Source organism: Martes martes, assembly GCF_963455335.1.
Source record: "Martes martes genome assembly, chromosome: 18".
Classification (NCBI taxonomy): domain Eukaryota; kingdom Metazoa; phylum Chordata; class Mammalia; order Carnivora; family Mustelidae; genus Martes; species Martes martes.
The window spans coordinates 40,596,199-40,611,281 of record NC_137906.1 but is presented as its reverse complement, the minus strand read 5'-3'; the positions used below and the strand labels follow the sequence as shown (position 1 = coordinate 40,611,281).

Sequence of the window (15,083 nt, the reverse complement as noted above, 5' to 3'; positions counted from 1 at the left end):
GGACACTCTAGCCCGCTCGGTTCGTTCGCGCGGCTCGGCGGGCGGAGGGCCGGAAGTGCGGGCGGGGGCCGGAAGTGCGGGCGGGAGGGGGAGTGCTGGTCGGGGCCGGGACCGGGGTCGGGGCCGGGGTCGGGACCGGGGTCGGGACCGGGGTCGGGGCCCGGGCCCGTGCAGCCGCCATGAAGCGGGACGTGCGCATCTTGCTCCTGGGCGAGGGTAGGCGCCGGGCTGGGGAGCCGGGCGGGGGTCTCGGGGCCGGGGCCGGGGCGGGTCGGAGTGGGGAGGGGGCGCGGCGACCGTGGCCGATGCGCTGACCGCGCCGCCCCGCGCAGCCCAGGTGGGAAAGACGTCGCTGATCCTGTCGCTCGTGGGCGAGGAGTTCCCCGCGGAGGTGAGAGGCGCGCGCGGCCGCAGCCCCCGGTGCCGGTCCCGGGCCTCGGGCCGCCCTCACGCCGCGTCCCCTGCAGGTCCCTCCCCGCGCCGAGGAGATCACCATCCCCGCAGACGTCACCCCGGAGAAGGTGCCCACGCACATCGTGGACTACTCAGGTGGAGCCGGCCGGCCGCGCTGTGCCCCGGGGGCGGGGGCGGGGGCGGGCTCCCGGCGGGTTCCGCAGCCCCGGTGTCTCCCTCCCTCCCCGCAGAAGCCGAGCAGACGCCAGAAGAGCTCCGGGACGAGATTCACAAGGTGCGCTGTGTCCCGAGGGCTGCGTCCCCGCTGCTGCCTGCCAGGGATTAGGCGGAGGAGCTCAGGGGGCCGAGGCCTCGCTAATCCTGCCACTTGTCCTGTTCCCTGGGCTCGCCCTGCCGGACGCTGGAGAGGAGAGGGACCGGCTGCCGCATGGCTGGCCAGCCCGCTGGCTCTGGGGAGAAGTGACCCCTTACCAGGCTTGTGCCCTGACTGCCTGTGCCACCATCCTGTAGTGCAGGGCACTGCTCTGAGCTTCTGAACCACGGCAGGTGCCCTGAGCAAGGCTCCAGGTCACCGCTGCTCACCTGTTATCAGGAGCACCTGTGCCCGACCCGAGCGCCGGAGGGGAGCCTCTGCTGCGTCCTGGGGCATCACTGGGCTAGGGCGAAGGCCCCAGCTACCCGGGAGCAGCTTTCTTGTCAATCTTGCCTCGTGTCTTTGTCATTCTGTGCCTGGAATGACGCGGGAATGCAGGGCTGCTGCCTGGGGCCCAGTTCCAAGGCTGCCAGTGTCTGTCCTGAGCCTTGAGGGAGACCTGGCGGATCTGGCGGCTCCAGGGGAGGGGGCGGGAGGACTTGTCAGGAGGAGCAGCTGACGGTGTCTGGGATTCCTGGCTGAGGAGGGGTGGGGTTCCGAGGCATCTGGCCCCAGCAAGGCGGCGTGGAGCCGGAGGCCTGTGCTCACGCCGTGCCTCACCCCCTTTCCCACAGGCAGACGTGGTGTGTATGGTGTACGATGTGTCTGAGGAGGCCACCATTGAGAAGGTGAGCGTGGGAGCTCCTCCTGCGCCACAGGTCTTTGCTGCTGGCACCCAGCTCCGTGTTGTCCTCTGAATAAACTGCAGACGGACACTCAGCTGCTGCGGCCCTGCCTCCCCACCGAGCATGTGTGTGGTTACCAGGACTGTGGCAGGGGCTGCCTCGGGCTCCTGATTCCAGGTTCCTTGGGGGTGTTTGGGGACTGTTAGGATCAAGTGAGGTCTGTCTGCCGACTGTTCTCTCCAAATGGCCCTGTTCCCAGTGTCCAGAACTTTGTTCCTCAGCGGGCCTTGACCTCCCCCAGTCCAGGCAGGAGTCCCAGACAGGGGCCTGCCTGTGCTCACGGCTAGGCCTTGCTTTTCAGATACGAACCAAGTGGATCCCCCTGGTGAACGGGGAGACTGATAAGAGCTCCAGGTAACGGGCAGGGCCCAGGTGGGTGGGAGCCACTGGTTCACCCGTCCGCGGTGACCGCTGGCCTCTCCCTGCAGAGTCCCTATCATCCTGGTGGGCAACAAGTCGGACCTGCGGCCGGGGAGCTCGATGGGGGCTGTGCTGCCCGTTATGAACCAGTTCCCTGAGATCGAGACGTGCGTGCAGGTGAGCAGGCAGGTGGAGTGTGTGCCCGGGCGCTGCCGGACTCTGCTGTTGGCCTCTGGACACCCCAGGTCTCCTGGGAGACAGCCCGTGTCTGCCTCTTGTCGGGGGGCCCCTTTGCATTTGGCGGTGTTGGTCACATCTCTGCGTCTGTTCTCGCGGCCACCAGTGTTCTGCCAAGAACCTGAGGAACGTCTCGGAGCTGTTCTACTACGCGCAGAAGGCCGTGCTGCACCCCACAGCCCCGCTCTACGACCCCGAGGCCAAGCAGGTGGGCAGCAGGCTCTGGGGAGGCGGCCAGGCTGAAGGGAGCAGTGGCGCATGACGTGCGCTGAGCCGGCTGTCTCTGCAGCTGAGGCCCGCGTGTGTCCGAGCCCTCACGCGCATCTTCAGACTCTCGGACCAGGATCTGGACCAGGCGCTCAGTGACGAGGAGCTCAACGCCTTCCAGGTGCGGCCCCCTTCTTTGCTAGCGCTACCCGTCCCTGGAGGGCACAGCCGAGCGCTCACTGGGGGAACTGGCTAGCTGACGGCGACTTCCCTTGGGGGCAGAAATCCTGCTTTGGGCACCCGCTGGCCCCTCAGGCCCTGGAGGACGTGAAGACAGTGGTCTGCAAGAACGTGGCCGGAGGCGTGCGGGATGACCGGCTGACCCTGGACGGTGAGTCTGGACGCCGTGCTGTGCCCTGGGAGGAGCCGGCCTGTGCTCAGCGCTACCTGTCGTTCGTCTCTTCTGGAACAGGCTTTCTGTTCTTGAACACGCTGTTCATCCAGCGGGGCCGTCACGAGACCACGTGGACCATCCTACGGCGCTTCGGCTACGGGGACACGTTGGCGCTGACCTCGGACTACCTCGTCCCACCGTGAGTGGGGCTGGGGCTCCCTGGCGCTGGGGAGTTGGGATGGGAGGAAGCGGAGGGCCCCTGCCCCAACTGCATCCCGGCTGCCTTCCTGCCGCGGTGTTTGGCTGAGGGCGGGCGCAGGAGCCTCCCTGTGCCGAGACACAGGAGTCGTGAGGAGCGTGGTGGGCCAGGGGCCCCCCCGGGACCCGGGAACCGGACTGCCCCGCCTCCCCACAGGCTCCACGTGCCCCCCGGCTGCAGCACTGAGCTCAACCACTTCGGGTACCAGTTCGTGCAGAGGGTGTTTGAGAAGCACGACCGGGTAAGGGTGTCCTGAGCTCTGCCCCGCACCGCCGCGATCCCGCCCGCCTCCGGGCCCAGTCACTGCAGCCCCTCTGCCCGCAGGACCGCGATGGCTGCCTCTCGCCTGCAGAGCTGGACAGCTTCTTCAGCGTGTTCCCTGCTGCCCCGTGGGGCCCCCAGCTGCCTCTCGAGGTCTGCACCGAGGCGGGCCGGCTGTCTTTGCATGGGTACCTCTGCCAGTGGACGTGAGTTCAGCCCTCGCCCACGGAAACAGGGCCCATGCCGGCCGCTCGGCCCTGACCTCGCGCCGCCCGCCCCTCCCGCCCTCAGCCTGGTGACCTACGTGGATGTTCGGCGGTGTCTCGAGCACCTTGGCTACTTGGGCTACCCCACGCTCTGCGAGCAGGACTCACAGGCCCACGCCATCTCAGGTGGGTGCCCGCCCTCCCCTGAGCCCAGTGCCCCCTCCTGGCATCCCCCTCGGTCACACTGCCCCTGGCTGTCCATCCGCAGTCACTCGTGAGAAGAGGCTGGACCAGGAGAAGGGGCAGACGCAGAGGAACGTTCTCTTGTGCAAGGTGGTGGGGGCCCGCGGAGTGGGCAAGTCCGCGCTCCTGCAGGCCTTTCTCGGCCGCAGCCTGGGGGTGAGCATCTGCAGGGGGAGGGCAGGGGCTCTGGGCAGCATCTGGGCCAGCGAGCTTCAGTTGCCTCTCTTCTCCACACCAGGACACCAGGGAGCCCGCGGAGGGACGAGCCATCTATGCCATCAACACGGTGCAGGTCAACGGGCAGGAGAAGTACCTGATAGTGAGTGCTGGGGTCCCCGGGACAGACCCTGGGTCCGTGCTGGGGTGCGCTGTGTCACCGTGGCCCACAGGGCTGGCCCTGCACCCCTCCCTGAGCCCAGCCTTTGTCTAGCTGTGCGAGGTGAGCGCGGACAGTCTGCTGGCCACTGCACCCGATGCCACCTGTGACGTGGCCTGCTTGGTGTTCGACGGCAGCGACCCCGGGTCCTTTGCGCTCTGCGCCAATGTCTACAAGGCAAGCTCCCCCGGCGGGTCCCTCTGGGGCAGTCCCCGAGCCTCGGCCGCCCGGGACGGCTCCTCACGCAGCCTCTTTTTCTGCAGCGCCACTACATGGACGGGCAGACCCCCTGCCTCTTTGTCTCCTCCAAGGCAGACTTGCCCGAAGGCATCTCGCCGCCAGGCCTGTCGCCCGCGGAGTTCTGCCGCAGACACCGGCTGCCTGCCCCTACCCCGTTCTCGTGTGTGGGTCCGGCCAAGCCCAGCACTGCTGTGTTCACCCGGCTCGCCGCCATGGCCGCTTTCCCGTGTGTACCCGCACGCGGCCCTGTGGTGGGAGGCCGGACGCTGTCCCGGGGAACCAGTGGTCCCTGTGGTCCGGACGGCAGGGCCACTGTAGCGTCGAGGCCAGAGTCACTTGGGTGTGGGGTGGGCCCTGTGCTCGGGGAGTTCGGCTGTGCCCCACGCGGACAGAGAGCAGCCCCAGGAGGCGGGGTGGGGGCTCTGACAGTGGGCATCTGGGCAGCACCCCTGGGGCGCCTCCAGCCAGCCTCTCTCTCCTACAGACACCTGGCCCACGGGGAGCTGCACACCACCTCCTTCTGGCTGCGGGTGACACTGGGGGCCATTGGGGCTGCTGTCACTGCTGTCCTCAGCTTCTCACTCTACAGGGCCCTGGTGAAGAGCCGGTGAGGCCACCAGGGTACTGGTGTGGGGGCCACCTGCTCGCGGGGTCTTCCTTCTGTCTCACCTGGGCTTCTGGGGACACTGCCCACCGGCCTGCCTGAGCCCCAAGGACAGGCCCCCCCCAGTCCTGGCAGCCTGTGTCCCTGCCCAGCTGCAGATGCCAGGCATTGCCCGGTTGGGGTATCACGTGTTGGAGGGACTGAGCGTCCTGGGTGAGGAAGCAGGAACGCCGGACCCGCGTGTTCTCAGGGCTCCGCTCCTTTCTGCCGGCGGCCAGGGGGCGGGAAGGGGTCAGAAGACCGAACTCTGGGCCGAAGGTGGGGGCGGGGGAACGCTGTGCTTGAGCATCTCGGGACCTCCCTCCCTCCTCCCGGAAGACACGAAGTGGGGTCTCCTGATTAAACTTCACTTGTGTCTTTTGCACCTGGGATCCTGCTTTCTGAAGGTGATTTTTCTCGAATCCACTGCAACGCGTCCTTTGTCTCAGCGTGGGCCGGAAACCTCACTCCTGAGCCCCACACCCTTCTCCAGGCCTGGGTCCTCGTTCTGAGGTCTCCCTCAGGGCCCAGCTGTGGTCCGGGAGCCTCTACATCCATCCAGGCCCAAGCCGGCCTGCGGGGTTCTGAGAGGCGAGACCTTCCTGATGGCTGCTCCCGTCCCCCCGTGAGCTCAGCAGTCTGGCTGGGGTGTACCGAGGGTCTAGGACTCTGGGATGACACTGGGGTGTGCCCAGACACCCTGCTTCTGGGGTGCAGGGTTGGACCGGCCTGGGAAATTGCCATTTTTCTTCACGCCCTGGCCAGATGCCTTAGCCCCCTGCCCTGGGTGGGGGACAGCCAGAGAGCCCCACCCTGTAGGGTGGGGAACTGAGAACCTTTGTTGAGCTGAGGAGAGGGCCCAGCGTGGGGCCGGGGCATCTACTTGGTATGTGTTCTGGGGCCTGGAGCAGAGAGCCTGCGGTGTGGCTGGGCACGCCCTCCTTCCTGGCATCGCGCGCTCTCTGCAAGGCAGCCTCCCCCAAGCCCCAAGGTGCTGCTTGCGGGAGGTGAAGCTCCCCAGAGATGCTGCGGCCTGACACAGGTCTGGCTTGACCCTGAAGTTGTTCTTGCACCGGCCTCCCAGCCCCGCTGGCCCTGGTCCCATGGATGTGGTTCTCACCTGCTGCCTTTGGGTGGGGCTGGCTGCCAGGAGCGTGGACTGTGGCGTCAGGCTTGTGAGTGGCCCTTGAGGGGTTGCTCTGACGGCACGTCCCGTGGTCTCTGTCGCCGCCTCCTATGGAGAGCTCTCCTTGCCCTCCCCAGGAAGTAGGGACCCTTTCCTAGCCCGCCTGCAGCCCCGCACTGACATCCGCGGGTCTGCCTGGGCTCCCCATGAACTCCAGGAGCTGGAGGTCCCCCTGTCCCGCATTGAGCCACAGGAGTGGTCAGGGGCCTCTGGTCCCAGGTGGGTGCCGTGGGTTGGTGTCCGTGGACCGAGTGGAGACAGCTGCACCAAGCCTCCCCCGCCGACCGCACTAGTCGCCCTTTTGCGGGTGGTGGGGCTCGCCGTGGGGCCGCCGAGCGTGCCTGGCAGGGTTCCCGGGCCTGAGGAAGGCGTCCCGGGCAGCCAGGAGGGGGCTTCTGCGCTGAAGCCCCAAGCAGAGGGGCGCGCGAGGGAGGCATCCGGGTGCTGCCCTGTGACTCAGTTTCCCGGCCGCTGTGCCCGCTTGATGAGCAGCCCCGGCACGGAACGCGAGGGCGGAGAGCAGGACGGCAAGACCCGAGCTCCGGTCGGGGCCATTCCTTCTCGGGGCGCGTCCGCAAGCGGGGCGCGCGCGTGTCCCGGCCGCGCGTGGCGGGGCCGGCGGCGGCAGCGCGCGCGCGGGGGCGGGCGGCTCTGGCTCCGTGACGCGGCGCGGAGCGGAGCGGGCGGAGCGGGCGGGCCGGGGCGGAGCGGAGTCGTCCGCAGAGCAGCCCCTTCCGGCCGCGGCCGCCGACCCCGGCCCCCGGCCCCGCCTGGCTCTATGGACAGGAGCTCGCTGCTGCAGCTTATCCAGGAGCAGGTGCGTGGGGTGGGTGGGGGGCGCCGGCACCGCCCCCGCCGCAGCCCTCCCGCCGCTGGGCTGGGCCGAGGCGACAGAGCTCCCAGAGAGCCGCGGTCCAGTCCCCGCTCCGCGCCTACTCTGGCCCCCTCTCCCGCGACCTTGGCCCCCTGCCTGACACCCCAGAAGAGGGTGAGCCAGATCAGGGGTCCTGGGGAGGTATAGGAGGGAGGGAGATCGTCCTCAGACCTCGGCCCTACCCTTCTAGGAGGATGGGCAGGGCAGAAATGAGGTGGGGAGGTCCCTGAGAGCTGGAGGCCTGGGACCCAGGCACTGGTCCCCTGGTGGCTCCTGGGACTATGCCGGTCCAGAGGTCTGGCCCCGGGGTGCTTGGAGCCTGCTTCTCACAGCTGGCCTGGCCCAGCCCTGTGGCCTGGGAGGCCTGACCTACCCTCAAGCCTTGGCCAATGGCCCCCCCCACCCCAGCAGCTGGACCCTGAGCACACAGGTTTCATCGGTGCGGACACCTTCACCGGCCTGGTGCACAGCCATGAGCTGCCCCTGGACCCGGCCAAGCTGGACATGCTGGTGGCCTTGGCCCAGAGCAACGAACGGGGCCAGGTCTGCTACCAGGAGCTGGTGGACCTGGTCAGTGCCATAATGGGTGGATAGCAGGGGTAGGGGCCTAGGCCTTGGCAGGCACAGTGCCTGGTCCGAGTGGGGTGGGCAGGCAGCCCCCACTCCCTGCCCTTCCCACCAGGGAGGGGTGTGGACTTGGGGCAGGGATTCCAACTGGACCAGGAGCTGGGCGGGCCAAGGGGGCAGGGTGGCTCTGGGGGGGCGGGGCGTATGGTGGCCCATGCTTAGGGCCACCCCCCTCCAGATCAGCAGTAAGCGCTCAAGCAGCTTTAAGCGGGCGATCGCCAACGGACAGAGGGCACTGCCGCGGGACGGGCTGCTGGATGAGCCAGGCCTGGGTGTCTACAAGCGGTTTGTGCGCTACGTGGCCTACGAGATCCTGCCCCGAGAGGTGGACCGCCACTGGTACTTCTACCGGCACCGCAGCTGCCCGCCCCCCGTGTTCATGGCCTCAGTCACCCTTGCCCAGGTGTGCCCACCTGCCTGCCGCCCAGCGGCCGCCCACAGGCCTGGCCCTGCCTGGCCCTAACCCTCCCTCTCCCAGATCATCGTGTTCCTGTGCTACGGGGCCCGTCTCAACAAGTGGGTGCTGCAGACCTACCACCCCGAGTACATGAAGAGCCCCCTCGTGTACCACCCCGGGCACCGCGCTCGAGCCTGGCGCTTCCTCACCTACATGTTCATGCACGTCGGGTGAGTGAGGGCTCACCTCTGGCATCCGCCCCGTCGGGCTGGCGGCCTGACCGCTGACCTCCCATCTGTTTGCACCCGCATGGCCAGCCTGGAGCAACTAGGGTTCAACGCGCTCCTGCAGCTCATGATCGGGGTGCCCTTGGAGATGGTGCACGGTCTGCTCCGCATCAGCCTGCTCTACCTGGCGGGTGTGCTCGCAGGTGAGGCAGGCACGGGCCCCCTGGCCATCTCTCTGGTGAGCCTCACCCTCACGGCTCTCCCTTTGCTCACACAGGCTCCCTGACTGTCTCCATTACCGACATGCGGGCCCCTGTGGTGGGGGGCTCTGGTGGGGTCTACGCCCTATGCTCGGCACACCTGGCCAACGTCGTCATGGTAACGGGGCAGACTGCGGGGCGGGTGTGGGGAGGGGCCCGCAAGGCCTGCCTCACAGCCTCTGTCTCACGCCCCATCAGAACTGGGCTGGGATGAGGTGTCCCTACAAGCTGCTGAGGATGGTGCTGGCCTTGGTGTGCAGTAAGTAGGGGTCAGGGGGCTGGGGGGCCTCAGCCTACGGCCAGGGCGCCCCCCACCTGCCGCCTTTCTCTGCAGTGAGTTCCGAGGTGGGCCGGGCCGTGTGGCTCCGCTTTTCCCCACCACTGCCTGCCTCAGGCCCCCAGCCCAGCTTCATGGCACACCTGGCAGGTGCGGTGGTAGGGGTCAGCATGGGTCTGACCATCCTGCGCAGCTATGAGGAGCGCCTGCGGGACCAGTGTGGCTGGTGGGTGGTGCTGCTCGCCTATGGCACTTTCCTGCTCTTTGCCGTCTTCTGGAACGTCTTCGCCTACGACCTGCTGGGCGCCCACATCCCTCCACCACCCTGATGGGCTCCCCAGGGCTGCACAGGCCAGGGCACAGGTGTATGTGGGCTGGCCACCAGGCGAGCCTGCATGTCTGCCCTCTGTGAATGTACAGCTCAAGACTGCTTCTCCTCTGTGGGGGCAGGTGTCCCCAGTAACCCACTGAGTCCAGGCCAAGCCTTACACCAGCCCTGGCCACCCCCTCCCAGGCCTGGGGAGGTAGGACTGCCTGGCCAGGCAGTGGAGGTCCCCAGGTGTGGCCCCAGAGGAGACCCTGCCCCGGCCTCTCCCCCACGATTTGCGGTCTGAGCCTTTTTGGAGAATGAATAAATATTTTACACAGCAGCAGGTGGCTGTACCAGGGCTCTGGGGGCTGGCCTGGCCTCCCTCCCACTCACTGAGCAGTTTAAGGGCCCTTCCCTCCACGTGGACAACCCGAGCTTTCCCCTTGCTCGTCTGCACTGGTGTGAGGGAAGGGGGGGTGTGTGTGTGTGAGAGAGAGAGAGAGAGAGACAGATGAGTGTGGGAAGGAGCTGTGGTCCTCATGGTCAGGTGTGCGTTCTAGCATTTATTAAGGCCCTGCGGCAGCTAGCCTCCTGCTTGGACAGCCGCCCCCCAGGGAAACCTGTGGCCGGAGGTTGCGGGCAGGTGAGCAGACCCTGGGCCACAGGCACGTTCAGGCAGCCCGCGCTCCGCATGTCTTGGCTGGCGTGCTGTCCTCAGGCATGGCCAGCCTGGGGCTCAGGTCCGGCAGCAGGTTGGGGCACAGCTTCTGCCCCACAGCCCGTGTCCGTACTGCCGCCTCGACATGGTGAGGGGTCCACGACCCTGAGGGACTGCCTAGGGAGGGGCAGAGAGAGGCCGGGGCCCAGAGACACTGTCCACTCGATCCTCCCGGACAGCTCTGCACACTGCACCCCTGCCTGCCCCCGGCTCCTCACCTCTGCTGAGGGCTGCAGCGGGGAGCGCTGGAGGGCGAATTGCGGCCACTGTGTGGCGGGACACGAAGGCGCCGCCTCCACAGCCCCTGCAGCCGGCCTCGTGCCCCACCAGGGCTGGACAAGCTCGACGCAGGGCTGCCCTTCCCAGGGACCCGCAGTGTCATGGACATGGCCATGGGCCCATTTCTCAGGCAAGGACAAGAACCGGCCGGCTGGGCCGCGACCCCGCGGGACACCCAGCTCTCCCGGCTGATCCGGGCCCGGGTGGGTTGGGGGGTCACGGGTGGTGGACCTCGCCAAGCGTTCCCGCCTCACGAGGAAGCTCCGCCCGCGCGGCCAAGCCCCGCCCGCTCGTGGGAAGCCCTCACCGCCGGCCTCCACGCCCGCGGCCGCTCCGGCTCGTTTCGTGTCACGTGCTTCCCCGCTCGGGCCTCGGTGGCCGCGGGCACTCCTCTCGGTGCCTGGGGAAGGGCGGTGACGGAGACTCGGGCAACGGGGCTCGTCCGCCCTACCGACCGCCCCTCCCTCCCCCGCCCTACCATCGGTCGGGGATTTCCAGCCGCCCCTGGCGGTCCGCGCGCGCCCACGGCACCTCCCCGTGCGGCGCCAGGACCGCGGCCCGACAGCTCGAGGCCGGAGAGCCGCCATGCTCGGCAGCGGGCGGGCGGGGCTCCTGCGGGGCGGGGCCTCTGCGGGGCGGGGCCTCTGCGGGGCGGGGCCGAGAGCAGCCGGCCACCAACCTTGGCGCTTGCTCCGGACTTGGATGCCGCGGGTCGCTTTGCTTCGAGCGCATGCTCCCAGCCGGCTCCGCCCCCTTTCCCCTTCTGCCCGTGGAACGCACGCGCGTCCCCGCCCGTCTCGCTGGCCCCGCCCCGCGCAGCCGGAACTTCCGGTGGCGGATCGCTGGACCGGGCCCGAGCGGATCGGGGGCTCGGGCTGCGGGCTCGGGCTGCGGGCGCAGGGCGGGCCAGACGCGGAGCCTGGGAGCGAAGCCCAGGCTGTGCCGCGCGGCGCCATGAAGGGCAAGGAGGAGAAGGAGGGTGGCGCGCGGCTGGGCGCCGGCGGCGGAAGCCCCGAAAAGAGCCCGAGCGCGCAGGAGCTCAAGGAGCAGGGCAACCGGCTCTTCGTGGGCCGCAAGTACCCGGAGGCGGCGGCCTGCTACGGCCGCGCCATCGTGAGTGCGCCCGCGCCGGGGGAGGGGACCGGCGTCCGGGCCAGGGGAGGGGGCGGGGCCCGGGGTTCGGCCCCGCGTCCTCCCCGGAGCCCCTGCCCGGCCATTCCCGCCGGACCTTCGGAGGCTCTTGGTTCGTACGCGGGGGCGTTGGGGCCCTGAGAGCCCGGTGATGATCTTGTTTCAGTCGGGTCGGGGCCGCGGCTCTCGAGCCAGTGCTGGTTGCCGAAGAAGTACGGCGGGTGGGAGCTTCAGGGTGCTTGAGGCCCCCAAACCGAGGACCAGGGATCCTTGTCCCTTGAGAACCCCAGGCCCAAAGCTGGGGCTCTCCCCAGGTCTGGGAAACAGGCTTCTAAGATCTACTGGGAGTCAAGAGGGTGGGCTCATGCAGGCCTCAGGACCGGGAGTTCTCCCTCCAGCAGCCCGCAGTACGCAGGGGCTTCGAAGCTGAGAAGTTTCTGGTGTCGCGGTTCTAGCCGCGGGCTCTAAACTGGGCCTGGGACAGGGCCTAGGACGGAGAAGGGGCGCAGAGCTCACTCCCTCATGCTGGCTGGCCTGGCCTTGGTCCCCAGACCCGGAATCCTCTGGTGGCAGTGTACTACACCAACCGGGCATTGTGCTACCTGAAGATGCAGCAGCACGAGCAGGCCCTGGCCGACTGCCGGCGGGCCTTGGAACTGGACGGGCAGTCTGTGAAGGCACACTTCTTCCTGGGGCAATGCCAGCTGGAGATGGAGAGCTACGACGAGGCCATCGCCAATCTGCAGCGAGGTGGGCCTACAGCTTGTCGGGTTACAGGGGCGCCTGGGACCAGGCGGATGGACTGGCCAGGTGACCTGGAGCCCCTGTCCCCCTAGCCTACAACCTGGCCAAGGAGCAGCGGCTCAACTTCGGGGATGACATCCCTAGCGCTCTGCGCATCGCCAAGAAGAAGCGCTGGAACAGCATCGAGGAGCGGCGCATCCACCAGGAGAACGAGCTGCACTCCTACCTCACCCGGCTTATCGTGGCCGAGCGGGAGAGGTGGGCGGCGCTAGTGGCAGGCTCCAGGGCCCCACCCACCCCCAAGTCAGCACTCCGGGGGTGACGCTGAGTCAAGAATACAGGTGTTTATTGAAGGCCCACACTGGCGAGCAGGAGATGGAGGGAAGCGAGACCTGAATGAGCCCGAGGTTGGGGTGGAGTGTGAGCTCTTCTGGCCAGACCCATTTCTGACTAGCCCCTGGTCAACCTCCAGGGAGCTAGAAGAATGCCAGCGGAACCATGAGGGTGATGAGGACGATGGCCACATCCGGGCCCAGCAGGCCTGCATCGAGGCCAAGCACGTGAGGGTGCCCCAGTCCACGTGTGGATGTGTGTGTGCTTGCGTGCCTGTGACGGGAGGGTGCTCGTGCCTGTTCTCCGGGGAAGGGGGATGGGGCACTGGCCCACGCGTAGCTGCTTGGTTCTTCGCAGGACAAGTACTTAGCAGACATGGATGAGCTTTTCTCCCAGGTGGATGAGAAGAGAAAGGTAAGCTGTCTGTCCTCCGGGTAGCAGGAACTGGAGCACTGCTCCCATCCCGGTGCCTAATCTCACCCCACGTGCTGCAGAAGCGAGATATCCCGGACTACCTGTGTGGCAAGATCAGCTTTGAGCTCATGCGCGAGCCATGCATCACGCCCAGCGGCATCACCTACGACCGCAAGGACATTGAGGAGCACCTGCAGGTGAGGGCCCGCGAGTGCTGGGAGCAGGACCCATAACCACTGAGCACTTTCTGACCCTGTTGTCACTGCACACTGCAGCGCGTGGGCCACTTTGACCCTGTCACCCGGAGCCCCCTGACCCAGGAACAGCTCATCCCCAACCTGGCCATGAAAGAGGTCATTGACGCGTTCATCTCGGAGAACGGCTGGGTGGAGGACTACTGAGGCCGGGCAAGGGCCAGGGCTGCCCGCCTTGCCTAGTGCCCTGGCTCAGGAGGGCCTCGGGGCAGTAGCTCCCAGTCCCTGTACATAGTTTGTGTCCCTAGATCTCTGCCCTGGTGTCCCCAACCCCACCCTCATCAGTTCTGCTGCTGGACCACAAGCCCCACCTCCACCCCTATCTGGGCCAGAAACAGCAGGCAAGGGTGGGCTGCTGCCACCGCTGTCCTGTAATAAAATCTGTGAGCACTATAGGGGTGTGTGCTGGTGTGTGCTGGGCTCACCAGCTGCCCAAGCTGGTTAGTTGAGGAAGGTAGAGATGAACACACTGGTGTCCAGGTTGAGTGTGGCATGCCACCATCGGTCAGGAAAATACAGCACCTGGTGGAGGGTAGGGAGAGGTACAGGGATTAGTTGGTGTGGCGTCGGGTCCAGCCTGGCCCCTTTGTGCCACCTACTGACCTCACCAGCCTGGATGGTGCACTCCAGGGGTTTTGCAGATGGTGCCAGAGTTGGGTATATATCCTGAAGCCAGGCCAGCGTGGTTTTGTTGGGATGGAACTCTGGTGTCTTCTCGGGGGGGTACAGGAACCAGCGCTGAGGGCAGGAGCAGCAAGGTCACTCTGTTGCAGTCAGTAAGCCCCAAGCCCCAGCCCCCATCCTGTGCTACCTTGCGGCCGTAGATCACCTCTGAGAACCCCGGCCCGTGCCAGTGGAAGGGGACCCCAGAACCAGCTCCTGTGGGGTCACATGTGAGCAGCTGCTGATGCCACCCAATTTAGAGTTTCCTCTTCCCTTCCAAATCCCCTTTGTAGGATACCCACCTGCGATTCCAAAACTGTAAGCGGTAGTGGTACCCAGCAGACTAAATGGTGGTGGGGAGTAATGCCGAAAGAGCGATGCCCATTCGCTAAAATTGTTGTCCCCAAAGAAATACAGGGTGTCTGCCAACAAAGAAGAAGAGAAGGTGCAGGGATCTTGACACCTGGGCACTCCCAGATGCCCCCGTCCCACCCCATGGCCAACCAGATTGGACTCACCGTTGCCCAGGGAGGTAGGGTCCTGGGGATGCAGCAGGTGCTCCACATACTCCTGGAAGGGCAGGTCCACTGCGGGAAAGGGGCTGATCAGGACTGGCCGAGGCTGCGCGCAAGATGCTGGCATGCAGGGTGGGGCAGCTCACCTTTCCGGTAGGAGTAGGTATTGGCAGTGCTCAGGCGAACCACGCTGTCCCCAAACGAGGCCAGGAGCCTTTTTCGGGAGCACAGAGCCCGGAACCTCTGAGGGGGTGGGGAAGAGACTCAAGGGCCAGGCCCAGCACGGGTGCCAAGTGGCCAGGAGGGGCGCCCGCACTCACCGAGTTGTCTGTGAGGCCCTGCAGGATGACGGGTCTGGAGAAGGCGTAGCTGGAAGGGCAGAGGCACGGCCAGGTCTCACTCTCGCCCACCCCGCCCCAGCCCACCCGCGTTAGCTCAAAAGGAGTTGCTCTCGGGAGCCCCCGGGGGGTTGGGTGGGGGGGGCGGTCCGCAAGCAGAGGCGTGGCAGCGCCCGGGGGCGCGCGCACTGCGGTGTAGGAGTGGCCAGTGCGAGGGGGCGCACGTACTGCTGCACGAACTCGGAGTAGCTGAGGTCGGCCCGACGTTCCACCGCGCAGCGCTGCTCCTCCGCCAGGGCCGCCGGTGCCCCGGGCCCGCGCCGCTGCCTGCGGGCACAGCGGGTCAGCGGTCCGTCCCACCGCGCGCCCCGGCCCGGCCCGCCCCGGCCGCCGGCGCCGCTCACCACCCTCCGTCGCCCGCTTCCCCGGCGCCGCCCTGGGTCGGAGCCGCCAGCGTCCACACCGCCAACAGCAAGAGCGGCCGCGCCCCCGGTGCCATGAGCCCGCCGCCGCGAGGCATGCCGGGAGCCCCGTCGTCGTGGCGACAGCACCCGCCCCGGAAGCAGCTCCTCGGCCCCGCCCCGGAAGGGAGGGCACT

At 67.4% G+C, this 15,083-nt stretch overlaps 4 protein-coding genes across 9 annotated transcripts; 3 read left to right on the top strand and 1 right to left on the bottom strand.

The window, feature by feature from the left end:
* Positions 1 to 98: 98 nt before the first annotated feature.
* On the top strand, positions 99 to 5,329 carry RHOT2 (ras homolog family member T2). 2 transcript variants are annotated; one of them, XM_080830009.1, is made up of 20 exons: positions 99 to 216; positions 333 to 391; positions 468 to 549; positions 645 to 688; positions 1,402 to 1,455; positions 1,814 to 1,866; positions 1,941 to 2,049; positions 2,216 to 2,317; positions 2,399 to 2,497; positions 2,599 to 2,707; positions 2,789 to 2,909; positions 3,126 to 3,210; positions 3,294 to 3,436; positions 3,522 to 3,622; positions 3,705 to 3,835; positions 3,918 to 3,998; positions 4,110 to 4,232; positions 4,319 to 4,521; positions 4,780 to 4,902; positions 5,052 to 5,329. In XM_080830009.1, the coding sequence occupies exons 1-20, from the start codon at positions 180 to 182 to the stop codon at positions 5,101 to 5,103; spliced, it is 1,911 nt and encodes a 636-aa protein (XP_080686135.1). In that variant the 5' UTR covers positions 99 to 179; the 3' UTR covers positions 5,104 to 5,329. The 2 variants fall into 2 exon arrangements, with proteins under 2 accessions (XP_080686135.1, XP_080686134.1); XM_080830008.1 differs by having other exon boundaries at positions 132 to 216; positions 338 to 391; positions 468 to 688.
* Positions 5,330 to 6,791: 1,462 nt separating this feature from the next.
* RHBDL1 (rhomboid like 1) lies at positions 6,792 to 9,435 on the top strand. Of its 3 annotated transcripts, none has more exons than XM_080830547.1 (8): positions 6,792 to 6,941; positions 7,410 to 7,568; positions 7,804 to 8,028; positions 8,104 to 8,252; positions 8,340 to 8,452; positions 8,527 to 8,627; positions 8,708 to 8,768; positions 8,844 to 9,435. In XM_080830547.1, exons 1-8 carry the CDS (start codon positions 6,903 to 6,905, stop codon positions 9,113 to 9,115), a joined length of 1,119 nt encoding a protein of 372 aa, XP_080686673.1. In that variant the 5' UTR covers positions 6,792 to 6,902; the 3' UTR covers positions 9,116 to 9,435. The 3 variants fall into 3 exon arrangements, with proteins under 3 accessions (XP_080686673.1, XP_080686674.1, XP_080686672.1); XM_080830548.1 differs by having other exon boundaries at positions 6,816 to 6,941; positions 7,407 to 7,568; positions 8,937 to 9,435; XM_080830546.1 differs by having other exon boundaries at positions 6,816 to 6,941; positions 7,407 to 7,568.
* A 1,429-nt stretch (positions 9,436 to 10,864) lies between these two features.
* STUB1 (STIP1 homology and U-box containing protein 1) lies at positions 10,865 to 13,362 on the top strand. Its single transcript, XM_080830850.1, has 7 exons — positions 10,865 to 11,206; positions 11,776 to 11,974; positions 12,061 to 12,226; positions 12,441 to 12,528; positions 12,659 to 12,715; positions 12,796 to 12,912; positions 12,991 to 13,362. Exons 1-7 carry the CDS (start codon positions 11,048 to 11,050, stop codon positions 13,114 to 13,116), a joined length of 912 nt encoding a protein of 303 aa, XP_080686976.1. The 5' UTR covers positions 10,865 to 11,047; the 3' UTR covers positions 13,117 to 13,362.
* On the bottom strand, positions 12,289 to 15,022 carry JMJD8 (jumonji domain containing 8). Of its 3 annotated transcripts, none has more exons than XM_080830848.1 (10): positions 14,890 to 15,022; positions 14,714 to 14,812; positions 14,468 to 14,516; positions 14,294 to 14,390; positions 14,151 to 14,219; positions 13,935 to 14,054; positions 13,781 to 13,848; positions 13,573 to 13,707; positions 13,395 to 13,491; positions 12,289 to 12,816 (listed from the first exon to the last, which is right to left on the bottom strand). In XM_080830848.1, exons 1-9 carry the CDS (start codon positions 15,003 to 15,005, stop codon positions 13,411 to 13,413), a joined length of 834 nt encoding a protein of 277 aa, XP_080686974.1. In that variant the 5' UTR covers positions 15,006 to 15,022; the 3' UTR covers positions 12,289 to 12,816; positions 13,395 to 13,410. The 3 variants fall into 3 exon arrangements, with proteins under 3 accessions (XP_080686974.1, XP_080686975.1, XP_080686973.1); XM_080830849.1 differs by having other exon boundaries at positions 13,799 to 13,848; XM_080830847.1 differs by having other exon boundaries at positions 13,935 to 14,219.
* Positions 15,023 to 15,083: the final 61 nt, after the last annotated feature.

Coding starts and splice junctions, on each gene's coding strand:
- RHOT2 (XM_080830008.1), top strand. CDS start 180: ATGAAGCGGGACGTGCGCATCTTGCTCCTGGGCGAGG. Junction 3,836..3,917: donor TTCTCGGCCGCAGCCTGGGG/GTGAGCATCTGC, acceptor TCTCCACACCAG/GACACCAGGGAGCCCGCGGA. Junction 4,233..4,318: donor TCTGCGCCAATGTCTACAAG/GCAAGCTCCCCC, acceptor CTTTTTCTGCAG/CGCCACTACATGGACGGGCA.
- STUB1 (XM_080830850.1), top strand. CDS start 11,048: ATGAAGGGCAAGGAGGAGAAGGAGGGTGGCGCGCGGCTGGGCGCCGGC. Junction 11,207..11,775: donor CCTGCTACGGCCGCGCCATC/GTGAGTGCGCCC, acceptor CTTGGTCCCCAG/ACCCGGAATCCTCTGGTGGC. Junction 12,529..12,658: donor CCTGCATCGAGGCCAAGCAC/GTGAGGGTGCCC, acceptor GGTTCTTCGCAG/GACAAGTACTTAGCAGACAT.
- RHBDL1 (XM_080830546.1), top strand. CDS start 6,903: ATGGACAGGAGCTCGCTGCTGCAGCTTATCCAGGAGCAG. Junction 6,942..7,406: donor TGCAGCTTATCCAGGAGCAG/GTGCGTGGGGTG, acceptor CCCCCACCCCAG/CAGCTGGACCCTGAGCACAC. Junction 8,769..8,843: donor GGTGCTGGCCTTGGTGTGCA/GTAAGTAGGGGT, acceptor CTTTCTCTGCAG/TGAGTTCCGAGGTGGGCCGG.
- JMJD8 (XM_080830847.1), bottom strand. CDS start 15,005: ATGCCTCGCGGCGGCGGGCTCATGGCACCGGGGGCGCGGCCGCTCTTG. Junction 14,517..14,713: donor TACTCCGAGTTCGTGCAGCA/GTACGTGCGCCC, acceptor CTGCCCTTCCAG/CTACGCCTTCTCCAGACCCG. Junction 14,220..14,293: donor TACCTACTCCTACCGGAAAG/GTGAGCTGCCCC, acceptor CCTTTCCCGCAG/TGGACCTGCCCTTCCAGGAG.